The sequence below is a fragment of the Emys orbicularis genome, chromosome 2 (assembly GCF_028017835.1).
Source record: "Emys orbicularis isolate rEmyOrb1 chromosome 2, rEmyOrb1.hap1, whole genome shotgun sequence".
Taxonomy (NCBI): domain Eukaryota; kingdom Metazoa; phylum Chordata; order Testudines; family Emydidae; genus Emys; species Emys orbicularis.
Genome location: NC_088684.1, coordinates 223,487,225 through 223,503,471, shown reverse-complemented (window position 1 = coordinate 223,503,471; position 16,247 = coordinate 223,487,225). Strand labels below are relative to the sequence as shown.

The 16,247-nt window shown below is 39.5% G+C and overlaps 1 protein-coding gene across 1 annotated transcript in view; it reads right to left on the bottom strand.

Annotated features, from left to right (window-relative positions):
* The window catches only part of SLC4A7 (solute carrier family 4 member 7), a 90,537-nt gene that overhangs the window by 14,099 nt on the left and 60,191 nt on the right, over positions 1–16,247 (bottom strand). Inside the window, exons 11-18 of the mRNA XM_065398638.1 lie at positions 15,347–15,521; positions 12,410–12,543; positions 10,667–10,912; positions 8,934–9,039; positions 5,004–5,165; positions 3,360–3,473; positions 1,708–1,869; positions 1,116–1,367 (exon numbers count right to left, since the gene is read on the bottom strand). Coding sequence (XP_065254710.1) covers positions 1,116–1,367; positions 1,708–1,869; positions 3,360–3,473; positions 5,004–5,165; positions 8,934–9,039; positions 10,667–10,912; positions 12,410–12,543; positions 15,347–15,521 — 1,351 coding nt within the window. The remainder of the gene's footprint in view (positions 1–1,115; positions 1,368–1,707; positions 1,870–3,359; positions 3,474–5,003; positions 5,166–8,933; positions 9,040–10,666; positions 10,913–12,409; positions 12,544–15,346; positions 15,522–16,247) is intronic.

Sequence of the window (16,247 nt, the reverse complement as noted above, 5' to 3'; positions counted from 1 at the left end):
CCTTAGTGACCTCTTGGTGGCTTTTCCATTGTTAGATTGCTCAGTTTGGATATTTTCATATAATCTAATCAAAACTTGTTCTTTAAGACCATTATTTATTGCAACACACATGGTCAACCTCTAATACTTTAAAGTCATATGAATAGGGTTGGCCAAAAAACAAGAATTCTGTTTCATGAAAAATGTTGAGGTTTTGACATGTTCAAAAAATTTTGTGGAAAAAAACAGACAGACACCCCCCCACACACCAGTAGTTAGGGAACTCACCTGGGATGTGGGAGACTCAGGTTCAAGTCGCTGCTCTGCCTGATTCAGGGTCTCCCATATTCCAAGCAACTTTCCTATACACCAGGCTATTACCTATTCTGTGGGGAAGTCTCTTTCTCGCTCGCATTTTCATCAAAACTGATAGATTTCAGTGAAAAGTTTTGGTTTAACTGAAAAATTCCTGGCCATCTCTATCACTGTAAGCAGTGAAAGAATAATTTAGAGAGAATGCAGATGTAAACTGAGACCCTAATATGACCTGCAGAACTTTTATGATGTATGGTGATGATAGTAGAGAACGGATTGAGCTTGATGCTCCAATACCAAAGTGAGTTTGCAAGACTGGTAGATAGACAAAACACAATATTGTGTGAATAGTGAGAACACAGTATATGTAAATAACTGAGACAAACATGGAATCCCACAATGCCATTTTTATAGAATCATTTTCCCGAGAAGTGTACTTTCAATCTTTCTCCTATTTTATATTATTGCCACTCAAGCAGGTGTTCAGAGCTATCGTATCTTTCCCCTTCCTTCACTCCCTTAGCTGCATTGGGGCACAGACTAGCCAGAAGTTAACCTAAGTCGGGAAAACTAAAAAATAACTAGTCAGAAAAGAGTCTTAAGTAATCAAGCATTTGAGATAGGGGTCAGATGTCTTTTACTCTCATCTGCTCCATCATTTCTATTAAACTATTTCAAACATCTGTTTACATAAAGACAACTCTAAAATGAAAGTGGATTTCTTTTAAGTAGTATATCAAACTTGCTTACATTATCAAATAGTAAGTAATGATATTAAAATATAAAGCATGCTATGTTTTGGAACAACCATTATCTCTTACCTTCAAAACAGAGGTCATGAACACAGAAAGGCCCATCAGAACAAATATCATTAACCCCGTCACTCGCTGCTCCCGGATTCCCAAGAACTTAGGTTGCTCTCCTGGGGCAGAGCATTCAGATTCTACTTTTAGGCTATTGACGTGACTTATAGACAGGACAGTTGCAGCCACAAACCAAGGCAAGCCCATTATGGAACATATCCCCAGCATAACACCAACCATGAGCAGATCAAGATGATAGCCACAGCCTTTCTGTAAAGTCAAGTAAAGAAATGAGTTCCCTGCAAAAATGAAGATTTGCAGCACATAAAAGATTTATACACTCATAGTTCTGCACTAAATGACTAAAAAAAATTCTCTAGATAGATTTCTAGAGTGCCACAACTCTAGTAGCCATGTGTTTTGTTACTAGATATGAATAGGTCATTTAAGTAGCTGCAATTTAGTTTTATGTTTCAAAGCCTACACTATTTACTGTTATGTAGCCTATTTAGAGAACACTGAACAAGTTTATTTTGCAATAAATTGACTTATGTGCTCACAAATGAGTTCAGAATATATTTGAAAAAAATGGAGAAAAGCTAACTATTACCTTCAACTTATGCTCCTTTCTGTTTATGATTACTGCTGTGATTTGCTGGTCCATGAAAATGAGAATGGTACACAGTAATGCAGGAAAAGCAGCTACCAGTAGTGTCCACCAAGGATTACCTCCAAGAGGATCTATGAGCCATCCCCTGTCTTTTTGAGTGGGCTGGAAAACAAATCCAAATGATAGGAATGAAAGTCAATAACTGTAAATGCCTGCTATAATAAGTAAGTCAAACTCAGTTTAGATTAAAGACTTTTCTTTTAAAAGGCATTTAAAAAATCATATTCAAGTTTTTAAATTAATGAAAATGGCTTGGACTGAAGTTAGGTTATGTTATGTTTGTTCTCATGCTGTCACTTGGACAACATAGAGGCCACCAAATGCATTATGTGCCTCCATCATGTTCTGTCCTGAGCCTAGGTGTTACAGGATAGGATGCACGTGAGGGACAGGCGTCTGTTGATGCCAACCAGCCATGTTTTAGGTTTTCTGGGGACCTTTTTGATCCTGCTTTATTGATGGAAAGTCTAAGATTTTTCCCATAGGGAAGCTGGTATGCTTCAGAGCAGATGACCATACCACTTTAGAGTGTTGGGCGACACTTTGAGGTAGTGGGACACATTTAGTTAGAAAAATGGCTCTCTTCATTCGACTTGAATTCGTCCATTTGATAGTTTCAATCTTTTGGACATGCTTCATCTGAATTATATCCAACTTATTTTCAATCTTGACACTGAGAGGCCCTGTTTCAATCCCATAGGTCAAAATTCTGGCCACCAAAGCATTATAAATCCTCAGTTTGTCTCTCTACTTATCAGCATATTGAGTTTATGAAGGACATTCTTGACGAGGTGCCCCTTTACTGACTATGCTTTCGCAGTTTGAGCGTCAAGTTGTTTCTTGATGCCTCCAATATTATAAACAACAGAGCAGACCTAGGTGAAATCATCATCAATCTCAATTGGGGTGATCACCCACTAAGATGCTAAAGCCTGCAGGAAGATCAAAACTGCCAATTGTAAGAAGTTTGGTTTTACCCCAATTAATTTTCAGGCCAACTTTTGCTGCTGAGCTTTCATGGATTTAGGTGCCACAAGTAGCTCATCCATTGATTTGATAACTAGTGCTTTGTCCTCAGCAAAACTGGTGTAGGTGAGGATCTTACCCAGGCTTATGCCTAAAATACATTTAGTTAGTGGACTGAAGGAGTGGTACAATTAGCTGCTAGGTGTGCATTAGTATAGCATTAAGTCATGAGGGTGTGGCTTATGTGAAAAAAATGTAGCAAGACAAAACAAACAATCCTTTCCATTTTCCTTGGCTTCTACACGACTTTCCTGAAAAAGGGTTCATGTTACCTTGTGAGATAGAACAACACACAGTAACAAGGATCTCCAGTAACTTCCTTTATCAGATGAGAATTAGACCCAGAGCAGAAAATGCAGAGAAATTAAAAATGCATATCAATCCAGGAAAAAAAATTAGCATGGAAAAAAACAGACATATTACAGTGTATTTCTTTCCAAACACAAAAAAAGTGAATTTCTTTCTCCACATTTAACAGCAATTTTTTCATTTTTCCACTGTTCAACTATCCATGAAATTGCAGATCATTTAAACCTTTTTAAATGGACAAGGTTTTTGTTTCTTACTTCAAATTTTTCAGGAACATGTAGTTTAGCAGAAGGAACTCCAACAAGCCAGTCAATCAGAACCATGATCACTATGGTCAGAAATACAGCAAAGTCACTGATTGTAGAGCGCACCTAGAAGGGGAAAAAATATCTTAAAATACAAGCTATTTTCACTGCTATATTTAATGCCTGTGAAAATGGATAATTTTTGCAACTCTAAATTAGTTCAATTTTTTAAATGATCAAACAGATCAGATTTAGCCCAAAATTCCCATCACTGGCACTCCATCTATCTTCTCTCATAATTTATCTGTAAATTAAAGTGACCTGTGACCATAACCCTATTGTCTTATTGCCCACCCTATTAATGGAGGATAAAATATTATCTTAAATCCTAGCCTCAAAGAAATGATCTGTTGGAAGAAACAGATTCCTTTAAAGGCCTTTGGAAGTGATTGGGTTCCATTAACCTTAAAAGAAGGACCAGACCATCAAAACAGATCCCTCAGCCCAACAAGATGCATGTGCCTCCACCTCAAAATATAAAATATAATGGCCATTCCCTAGCAAGAGTCTAATTTCTTGCTTAATTTCCAATCCCATCCTAAACACTACATACCTAGTATAGCTGCATTCCATATGTGATAAGGTCTGATTTCACTATGAAACAATAGCCATGATGCTTTTCTGCAAGATGCCTGCACAAATAGTGATGACTTTTTCAACTTGCAAAACATTGTAGAGGCTGCCCCACAGGATGCCTCCCCATATAATAGAGCAGTAGTACCAGCCAGCCAACAGTGCTATTGGCTAATCTCAGGGATCTCCTCTCACTTGGGAGTTGGCTGGCTGCTCAACCCTTCCTTCTTAGTCTTGTTTCTGCATTGTCACTCTTATTTCCAAGAACACACTTTAGAATTTACAGTTTTACTGAAATCTGCATGTGTATACTTCAGCTAATTTGGGTTATACTATAGGACAGTTTCAAGCTGTGGAAGATGGACTGGTAAAAGTTAATGTGCATGATACATGGGTATGGGTTTAAATTTCACAAGCATCTTCTACACTTTCTTTTGGCTAAATGGAATTACCTTCTGGCACTTGATCCAAGCATCAAGGATTAGATCAGCCCCCTAACAGAGGTTGAGTGAAGGGATGTTGCTCCCAACACTCTTGTGTTTGGGAATGTACTTTTCCCCACAGGTTAGGTATCAACCCATCATCCTGTGCCAACGGATGTGACAAACCATGTGGATGTCTAATCCCTTTGTGAGATCTGACTATATCCCAATGTGGATTTGGGGGCCTGCTTAGGTCTGTGAATGTTTAGGTTACTCACCGCTATGAATACAGTAAAGAATTTAAGAAAATGACCGTTCAGTTATCATAATTTCAATAACTTTTAACCATTTCCAGCACCTTCTGTCTCAGTGTCTATATTTTTACTTTTAACTCCTAAATTTACAGCATTATCAGCCAATTATCAATCACTTATTTCTGTTCTCACCTGGAGAATGATCTCAGCAAACTAATATGCTCAATACGATGTTCTGAAACTTTGGAAACACAGTAAGTAAAAGCAAAACTGTAGTGAATTACATCATTGTATGCAAGAAGGAAAGACTGTCATTTCAAAGCAAAATGGCAGTGAACCCTAATTACCTTAGTAGGGAAATAACGTTTGGTCTTAAACTGCTTGAGAAAAGAGGAGAGGAAAAATGTTGTAAAGAATAATATCACGGACCAAAACAGAACATCTGGAATATATGGGCCATCATGACCACAAGCTGATCCAAGAAAAACACCATGAAACTTTTTGCATTCCTACAAACAAAACAAACAAACAAACAAAAAAAACAAGTTACACTCTTTAAAATAAAGGTCATTCAAAGAAGCACTGTAACTTGTGGTCTCCCCCTTAAATTCACCAAAACAAAAAATTTGCACTCAAAAAGGCAATCCCAAGTTGAAATTTCAAATAACTCATTTGTGTGTGTGTGTTCCAAAATAGTCTCAGGATCTAAACCTGAACTTCCAACACTCCAAGAGCCTTTTCAGCACAAGGAGGGGAAGGTGCCTCACAATGAAATATTCCACCGTACATAGTCACCTTGTTTCTGGCTTATTTCTCAAAACACCATCTAGATAATGACTGCTGCCAGGGGAGGGTTGAGTGCCCAAGCTCAATAAAACATCATGCAATGTCAACTTTCAAGTTGATTATGACAGGAATGAACTCCCTCACTTTAATGGCACCTCAGTTCTCCCCATCTCTTTATTCCATGGCTTGTATTTGTCCTGTTTACTAGCCTCTCCTCCACTTAGGTTCTACTTTTAAACTTTAAGAGGCTGTAATATGACATATTTTAAAGCTGAACTGTATTTTTATTAGAAGAAAGAATGTTGCTGTTTAATTCAATAAATTAAAGCCATCATCCACTAGTCTAATTGTTGTGAAAATGTGTTTGATTCTTGAGAAGAGATTATTTCCCCAGCTGAGTTGTGTAAAGGAAAAAAATCAATTTGCAAGAGAAATAGAAACAAGCTGTATAGAGCAGCCAAATAATTAATTTATGAGTGGCAACTGAAAGTTGAATTGTTACTTTTCAGTAGTAGTATTGCAGTAGTATGTCTAGTAGCCCGGGTCATGGAATAGGGTTCAATTGTGCTAGCTGCTGTACAAACATTTTACAAAATGAGTATCTGCTCCAAAGAGCTTACACTCTAAGTATCAGAAAAGAGACAACAGGTGGATACTGACAGGGAGAACACAAGGGAGAAATGAGACAATAGTCACATAGTTGACAGAAATATGTCCACAGTGCAAGATGAGGACCCTGTGAATCAACGTCACAGATGGGAATGAATAACTCATCACCCCCGACCATGCAATGAGAAAGGCATCTTATAGGGAGCCCCTGTCCACCCCCCGGATCGAACAGAACACATGGCTCGTTCTCTTCGGTCTGGATGCGAACAGGTACACCTGGGGAGTCCCCCACCTCTGGGGGATTATACTGACTGCCTCCGGGTGGAGCGACCAATCGTGGCGAGACGAGAAGGTCCTGCTGAGGTGATCTGCTAAGACGTTCCTGGTTCGGGCAGGTGTGTGGCTACCAGATGAATGGCATGCTGCACACAAAAATCCCAAAGGCGGAGAGCTTCCTGACAAAGGGCCAAAGACCTGGCACTGCCCTGCCTGTTGATGTAATACATTGAGGCAGTATTGTCCATCAGGATCTGCACCACCTTGCCCTTCAGGTGGGGCAAGAAAGACTGGCAAGCCAGGCAAACTGCTCTGAGCTCCCTGACATTGATATGGAGGACCACATTGTCCTGCAACCAGCGGCCCTGGGTGCTTAGCTCACCCAGTTGGGTTCCCCAGCCCAGGTCTGAGGCATCGGATACCAGGGTCAACGACAGGAACAGGGTTGCAAAGGGAACTCCCTACAACACCGACCTGGGGTTCAACCACCAATCCAGGAACGACCTGATATGGTCTGGCACCCTGATCTAGGTCATGCCTGTTGGGAATGCAGACCAACACCAAGGGCCGGAGATGGAGCCAAGCATGGCTGACCATGTAAGTACACACAGCCACGTGGCCCAACAACTGCAGGCAGGTGAGAGATGTGGTGAGCGGGTGATTCTTGACATGGGAGATCCGGTCTGACACGGTCAGAAAACGTGCTTCTGGAAGGAAGGCTCTGGCTCGGGTGGAGTTGAGAACCGCCCCAATGAACTCTATTCACTGGACTGGCATTAAGGTGGATTTTTTCTCATTTATCAACAGGCCCAGGTGGCGGCAGGTGGAACACACCAGAGCAAGGCTTCTTTGCACTTGTTCCCGAGATCTGGCCTCGATGAGCCAGTTGTAGAGATACGGGAAGACCTGGACCCCTCGACGTCTCAGGTAAGCAGCCACTGGCGCCATACACTTTGTGAACACCCTTGGGGCGGATGAGAGGCCAAAGGGCAGTGCTATGAATTGAAAATGACGTCAGCCCACTATTAAAAGGAGAATGCGTCTGTTACCTGGAAATATGGAAATAAGCGTCCTTTAAGTCGAGGGTTGAGTACCAGTCTCCTGGATCCAGGGAGGGGATGATGGAGGCCAGGGACACCATGCGAAACTTCAATTTTTTGAGAGACTTGTTGAGGCAACGCAGGTCCAGGATGGGTCTGAGGCCTCCTTTTGCCTTTGGGATTAGGAAGTAGTGGGAATAGAAACCCTTTCCTTTCATGTCCCCAGGGACCTCCTCCACCACTCCCAGGCACAGGAGGTTCTCGACCTCTTGAATGAGGAGTTGCTCATGAGAAGGGTCCCTGAAGAGGGATGGGGAAGGGGGGTGGGTGGGAGGGAGGGATAGGTGGCCGAAAATTGGAGAGTATAGCCCCGAAATACTATATCCAGCACCCAACGAACCGCAACCAGGCCAAACGGTAGGGCGAAGACAATAGAGGAAAGAACAAGGTAGAGCCGAGAAATTGACTGGGGCATTGTTCTCGAACGCACCTTAAAAAGAGGGCATAGTGCCAGCAGTGCCTGATATACCGACGCATGAGCGCAGCACTCAAGGAGATACCATAGCTGGCCCTACAGATACCACTAAGGCAAAAATCTCTGATGACCATGCACTTAGGCGTGCGCACACCTAGAATGGAATTGATGTGAGCAAACACTCGAAGAAGAATTTAAGTTTTTATTTTTTAAAGCATGAAGTCTATATTGAAGCTTTCTATATAAACTAGTTACCCCAAGACTTAAGGGAGATAGGGACCACGCACCAAATGCTCTCAGGATATGCTCCTAAAGTTGGAGAAGTTTGGAAGCAAATCTTAAATTGTTAATTTTGTCTCTATCCTAGACCAAAGGTGTCTGGGGAGGATCAGGGGGGAAATTTCAGAGTTGGTTGCTTATGTAATAGAAAACCAGACAAACATTCTGATACTACCTTTTAGGACTTTGGATAGTTCCTACATTTTTTTTTTTAAACTTGTATTTACTTTTGGTCCTAGCATAGAGTATTACAATTGAAGACTTATCTTTACATCTCCCTCACTCCTGAACCAAAAAATGATCCTCAAATGTACTGTATACAATTTTCAGGCCCTAATTTAGCAAAGCACTTAAGTACATGCTGAACTTTACACATGTACTTAAGTCCACTGAAGTCAATGAATCTTAAGCACATACACAAATCTTTTGCTGAATCAAGGCCTCATATCTTATTAAAAATGAATGTTTCTAAGATATTATATTAATACAGCAAAACAATTACCAATACCAAAATAATCACCAAGCCTCTGAAAGAACTTGGCCCTGCCTGACAAATACAGAGGCATGCATGGATAAATATTTAAGATTTAGATCAAGCCCTTATTGTGAAATTGAAAATTATTGGCATGGCTCATAACACAAAAAGAAGGCATTCACATACTCAAAGGGAGAAAATATTATTTCATCTTTTCAATGCTCCCCTAGTGTTCTAAAAGTGTTCTGCATATATAGAATTGTAAAGAAGCTGATCCAGGTTCAACTGGGGGATGAAACCAGTCACAGTGTTTTGTTTTGTTTTTTGAGTTACTCACAGAAACTGTGAGGTTAGTCCATGTTATAGTATCCACGGATGTATTGGTCTTCAGCCACATCTGTAAAGTTTCATTGCTAGGGTTCTGAGGCTCAGAACACACACATCTGAAAAGTAAAATTAAGTATCATTGAAGAGCTTTTCATTCTTGTTTCAGTTTGCTTTTGAACTTTTAAACTCATAACACAATGTTGCAATTTTAAGCTATTTACATTTGCAAAAAGTTAAAGTGGCTACAATAACTTCTATCCCAAACTACTACATAAAGATGACAGAGTACGAGGCTCCTCATTATGTGCAGTGAAATACATGAGATAAGAAAGTGGCTTTATTAAAAAGAACTATTAGAAATATTTTCTGAAGCGTTCCAGGAAAAAGTGTTCCATATATTTTCCTCTCAAATTCTAACACATTAAATTCCTTCAAAACTGCATAAAACAGAGGTCTCTCCAGAAACAGGTAGCAGGTGCCCGTCAAAAATTTTCCTATAAAAGGGACACCATAAACTTGAGAGGAAGAAACCACATTTATTTCTAGAACTTGGTGCCTACTATAATGAATATAACTGAATATAAATGAATATAGTTGACAAAAAACAACCGTTTTTCCTAGCTGGTTTACATTGTACATTTGACAGACTTTAGGTAGAGTCAGTTTCACTTTATAACCTGTTCAGTCATTACATTTTGCCTTTGTTGTAAAGACCCTTATAAAAATCAAGTAGGGAGCAGAAAAACCCAAAAACAATTTTTAAAGAAATAAGACATCATAAAGCACTCAATCTGAAAAGAAAATGATCTTAAAATGTTCAGGTTGACAGCATCCCTTTAACAGAATTAAAAAATCTGAGGCCATGAACCTGAATTTTATGCTTGAATTGGACTTTACATTAGCATATTTATTTGCAAGAGAAATGCATTTTGGGATACTGGCACTCCATAAAAGAACCTGCTCATGTAGCTATTGTGGGTTTTAATGGGTTGGGCAGAGACAGGCAATAACCAGAGACAGGCAAGAAGATAGTTGAACTATTTGACAGGCTTAGAGGAATAGTTTTCCAGTGAACCCGAGCCTGAAAATCAAACATAACAAGTAAAAATAAAAAACATATACATCTTGTGACTGCATCTAAAGATAGACGGTGAATAAAAAAATATCAGAAGGTACAAAAGTTCCATCCTTATTGTATAAATTTAGTCTATATCATTATTTGCATTACTAAAAACTTTTTACAGTACAAAATGTTTCAGTTGACAAAATTGTTTTCTCATAAATGTACATATATTATTTTAAGGTTTTAAGATTTACTACACCATATCAGGTGTACAGCAAAACAAATTGATCCTCAGTTAGTGGAGATTTACGTCAGCATAACTATTCAGACTGGTATAGCAGAGTAGGACTTGGCCCAACATGTTTAAACATTTAGTAGAGATTATATGTAATTTATACCATACCTACCATGCTTTCTCTTATATGTACCTGAGATTGGGCTATCTCTATGAAAAGCTGCAGTTTTATGAAGATGCAAAAATTCAAGCATTCAAATTATTAGGCTTTTTTTAAAAAAAAAAAAAAGAATTCTTGAAAGCATATTATAATATTATAATATAATTATAACATATTATGTAAGTTTACACTTACATTTATACATTCAGAAATTTTACAAATGGACTGTAAGGTGTTCCATTAGTATTATCCTGGTGTAAAAAAGGTAAAAAACCTGACACTTACGAATATAAAGTCAATTTATCCAGGTCATTGTGCATATTGAAGGCATACAGTTCTCCCAAATGAAAAAGCTTTTCCAATGCTTCATAGATAAATATGATGCAAATGAGTGCTGCAAAAGCCTCCTCAGTAAATCGAGTGATGTAACACACAAGGCTGCTTGCATCAGTTGCTACTAATACTATGCATAAAAATGAAGTCCACAGACCAATGCTGGTTCGCAGGGAAAGATAAGAAAGCCCATAATCCCTGTTTGAAAAAAGAAAATACAGGTGTTCAGTAAAACTTTAAGGCTACCTGAAACGGTAAACCATTCCATCTTGGAAAAAAAAGGTAAGACAAATTTTTGTCCCTGCACTTGTACTCTCTTGATGCTTCCTTATCCTGACCTGAATGCAACCTTTGTTTGAGGCAGAAGCAGAACTGGAACTCTACTTCTTTCCTCATCCTGAGGGCTGGACCTGCCACTATGGAGAGGGGGTGCTGGGATCCGACAAGCAGTTATGTAGGTTGGGGGCATATGAACCCCCTCTCCACCCTAAAGGGTGTGGGGTATACTTTAAGGCTGTCTACCTTTTCAGCCTCAGGGTTCCCTGTCAGGGTCAAAGTCACTACTGCAATTTAGGCAGAAAGGTCTGGTAATTCTTTGCTGAGTTAGAGTCTGACTTTTTCTGGCACAGGACTAGAATCCGGGTTTCCTTGCTGGAATCAACAGTGCCTCACATCAAAATGGCACAGAGCTTCTTTAAATCCTCCAACTCCTGTTTTCTCCTCTAGCAGCAGCATGCCTGGGCCAGTGGAATCTAACAGCTAAAGGTCAAGACTAAGATCTAAAGTCTTAAGTGTTCTTTTTTAATTTGCTGGTTGGGAGGAACCACAATCGACATATCTGAACTGTTCTAGAAGATCGAAGAAAAAACTAATGCTGTGAAACACTATGGTTGAAAGTGAACAATAACTTATACTGATACGTATACACCATCAAGGAAATATAAAAACAACGCAACATAAGACTTCCACAAGGAAATGGTGATCCTCCTCTTTTCTTTCATCTATGTAAGATTGTTGTAATTTTAAAACATACAAGTAGTTTTAAAACACTATATTTACAAGTCTGATATAGACTACGTATCAAATTATTTGTAATTCCAAAAGTAAGGTTTAATCTATTTATATTTGTACTAGAGATGGGATAGAAACAGTATCTGGATCTAGATAAAATTCAAGGCACGGTTCAAGATTTAGATTTTTGGCCAAATCAAGACTAGAGTTCAGATTGACATTTGACATTGACAAGATCTTGCGGGCTATTATTGCAAAATTATGGTCACCAGAACTAAAGGCAGTTCTCTTCTGGCTTTTGATCCAACCCAACGCAAAGTCACAAAACCAGGTTCGCATCTGAGAATTAAAATGCAGCCCAACGAAAATGTAAAGTCTGGTTTCAGTCCATGCCTACTTGCAGATTTCCACTTTCAACTACACCTCTACCCAGATATAACACGAATTCGGATATAACGCGGTAAAGCAGCGCTCTGGGGGAGAGTTGGGGGGGGGGGGGGGACTGCGCGCTCCGGCGGATCAAAGCAAGTTCGATATAACACGGTTTCACCTATAACGCGGTAAGCTTTTTTGGCTCCCGAGGACAGCGTTATATCGGGGTAGAAGTGTACTACAAATCTATCCGGAAGTCTGAGTTACCCTTAAGTTCAGAAAATGTATCAAGTCAATGTAAATATTACTTACTTGCAGAATTTAAATAATATTTTTTCAAATACTAGAACTGGTCCGGTGCTCCCCAGTATCGTAAGAGGTTGCCCAGCAAACAGAGAATAGGCAATCCCAGTTAATGAGGCTCCAAAAAGAGACTCTATTGCACTCTGTTTGGAGGGAAAAAAATTGCTATGACACATTGCATTTATGGTTAACATTTGTCACCATTTTATAAATCACCAACTTCGAAATAAAGTTAGGAATGAAAACAATATAATCATCATTGATATTGATGCTTTATACACATAAGTAACTTAACATAGCACTGAAATAACAGTATCATGGTCAAAAGATTTGGAATGCTTCACTCTTGAACAACTGTAAAGCTATCCATACCCATAAGAACAAGTTTTTCATTCTGAAGGCTAAGGAGGAAAGCACACACCAACAATTTTAACAAACACAAGGTCTATCAAAATGTGGTTAAAGAAAAAGAGAAAAACGGTCTTTCTCTGTAAGAAAAAAGCTATTGCAGCATATCTTTAAGAAAACTTGATACAGTGTGCTGTATCAAACCTGCACCAGTCTACCAAGCATTACAAAAGAAAAACTGTGATTGGGTGTTACTGAACAATAATGGTTTACGTATACATGACAATGAAAAGATGGAGTAGTAAGCCAACATCCCACCTGGTAATGCATTTCTCTTTATTAGGGTAAACTACACCTCTATCCCGATATAACACGACCCGATATAATGCGGGTTTCCATATAGCGCGGTAACCCCGGGGCTCCGGCAGTGGGGCTCGGGTGGCGCTTTAAAGGGCCCCGGGCTCCGGCTGCTGCGGGGAGCCCCGGGCCCTATAAATCACCGCTGGAGCCCTGCTGCTGCTACCCCGAAGCTGCGGCAGCGGGGCTCGGCCGGCGATTTAAAGGGCCCGGGCTCCCCGCAGCGGCCGGAGCACGGGGCTCTTTAAATCACTGCTGGAGCCCTGCTGCCGCTACCCCGATATAACGGGGTTCCACCTATAATGCAGTAGGGATTTTTGGCTCCCGAGGACCGCATTATATCAGGGTAGAGGTACATTTATTTGTTTTTGTCCTTGAATTACATGCTTTACTAAAACGCTTTTCTCTCAAAATAAAGAAAAAGTTATAAACCACTACAAGAGAGAAAAAGCGGAGCTTTGGACCTAAAACATTAAGTTTTAAAAAATTACCTAAGCCAGTCAAAAAATAAACTATGAAAAGACTTGAGTTTGACAATAACGTTCTTGACTTGCACTTTTAAAAAAATTGCTATTCTATAATTATTCATGCCTGAGAAAGCTAAAACTAAGCAAACATGATTTAAGCCCTAATTCAACAAACCACTTAAACCTGGGCTGTGAATTGCTGAATTGGGACAATAAAAGGAATTTCACATGTTACACATAAAAAGATGATATATCAATTTGGCCTACTGTTCAAGTGTTAGCCTCAAACTAGTATTTTAGTTCAGTCAATGCATTAACTTTGGGCTCTGAATCAGGATGGTGGCAGGGACAGGGAGTACTGTGAAGGTGACATTCTCTGGGAATGTGAGGGAGGGGTCTGAACACAAACTTTGTACCTTACAAAGTCAGCTACTGTGCTTCAACATACGTGTGCAGTAACTAATTTATTATATTCATTGATGCACACCCAAGTATCTGAAGGCAGGAACAAGCCCGCAAATAATCCCAGACAGCTAAAAAAAAGAAGGTATTTAAAATCAAATCTTAAAAAGGAGCACATTTTCTAAGTTATGCATACGAGGTACATGTACAAACCATGTTAATGTTTTTATGCCAACTGCCTGAAAATGTACTTCCTAAATCTGGAGTAATAAAATTATGGTACAGTACAAGAATATAATTTATTTCTGGAAGCAGATTTTGTACCAGCAAACAGCTTGTTAAAACTCTCATGTTAATAAGGAAATATTCAGGTCACAGGCCTTCTTTGCAAAAAATAAAGTCCAGTTAAATAAGTACTAGTGTAAACAAGTACTACAATTCAAGTTTAAAGGTGTGCTCTGAAAAGCAGTATGCAGTTTTTTTGTATTTTCAATACAAGTATAATCAAAATCCTAAGATGTTTTAAGGAAAAATTTGAATACATCCTTATATTTTCCCTAAAAGAAAGAAGTCATTTTCACAACAAATTTAAAAATAGAAAATACACTTCATAAATGATTTTAATTAACAGTCATTGGCTAATTCACATTGAAACACTGACTTTATACAATAGTGGATGTGACCATTTCCCCCTTTATGAAAATTTCAAAGCCCTAGTAAGTAATTTAGTTAAAATGTCTATAATCTGCATACTATCCAATATGGCATCACCAAGATTAAAAAGATATTTCTCTATAGCCAAATTTGTTAAGGTGTAAAATGAAGAGTATTTTCTGTTTATAAACCTTGGTTATCTCCTCTTATTAAGAATATAAAGTAGTACACAATTAATGAAAAAACATTTATATTTTGTCCATGGTTTAAAGATACAATTCCGCTTCCTCTGCCAATGCATCATCAGCATTATCATCCACACAGGCCTACTACTCAAGGCCATTAAGCTTGGTTAGCTATCCACCTTGAGCCTCTGACTTATCCTAAGTAGGCCTACTGGGATGGTGCAGCTTTAGCGCTTACATTTTTTGTGCCAATTCTATTGTCCCTTTCCAGAAAGGCAATGAAAGCTCTTTTTCAATTCATGAAGCCATTCACCCAGTAAGGCAGGATAAACATTTTTACCTTAACTGTGCATCCTCTCCTGTTCACATTTTCCACAGCAATTACCTTTTGGGGAATGTCTGCTTTGGGGCAGGCTAAATCAAGTGCTGCGGATAAACTCTTCAAATAAAAGTATGAATAAATGAGACAAATGCACACAGTCACTTGCCTCTGAAGATCTAAAAGCCTGGCCACTACCATTCTTTGTACTCACTATTCTGCCTTCTGTAGCTTCTCCCAGGAGCCCTCCAAAAGTGATTACAGGAGACATACAGGCACAGTATAGGAAAAGAATCGAGGCCAGGCACTGCAGGCTTAATGCATCCTTGAAGTCACTCAAGAAAAAAGGTGCTTTCCTTTTGATGTCAAGTATCAAACCACCAAAAAGCCTAAATAGGTGAGATGAAACTCGTCAAACTGTACACTAAAGGATTCTAGCTAGTTTAAAACTATGGGCTACACAAGACTGCCAATGCCGATTGCCAGCACAAAGTTAACAATTTCATAATCCAATTTAAAATACAACACAGATTAAAACGTAAACTAATTTAGTCAATTCCAATTCAGTTAATTGTATAAAAAAAATTACGTGGTTTATATTTAACCATATATTTTAAAATGCTGGCTAGCTATATTGCATATAATGGGCTAGACACTGAAAAGATCTCGACAAATCATTCTGCCCAAACAATGTTTTGGGAAGCCCACATCTGAATGAAGTGGTCATCAAAACACATAATAAGCACAAAAAGAATATTTAAAATCCAGCTTCTAGGACAGGGGTAGGCAAACTTTTTGGCCCGAGGGAATAGAAATTGTATGGTGGGTCACGAATGCTCACAAAATTGGGGTTGAGGTGTGGGAGGGGGTGAGGGCTCTGGTTGGGGGCCAAAAATGAGGAGTGCAGGTTCCCAGCGGCACTTACCTCAAGTGGCTCCCAGAAGCAGTGGCATGTAGCTTCTCCTGCTCCTACGTGGAGGCGCGGCCAGGCAGCTCTGCACCCATTGGAGTGCGTAGGAGTCGGAGTGGGGCCATGCCACAGCCCCCGGAAGCCACATGCTGCGGCCCCTGACCCTGCTTCCCGGCAGGAGCGCTGAAGCACGGCAAGCCCCAGA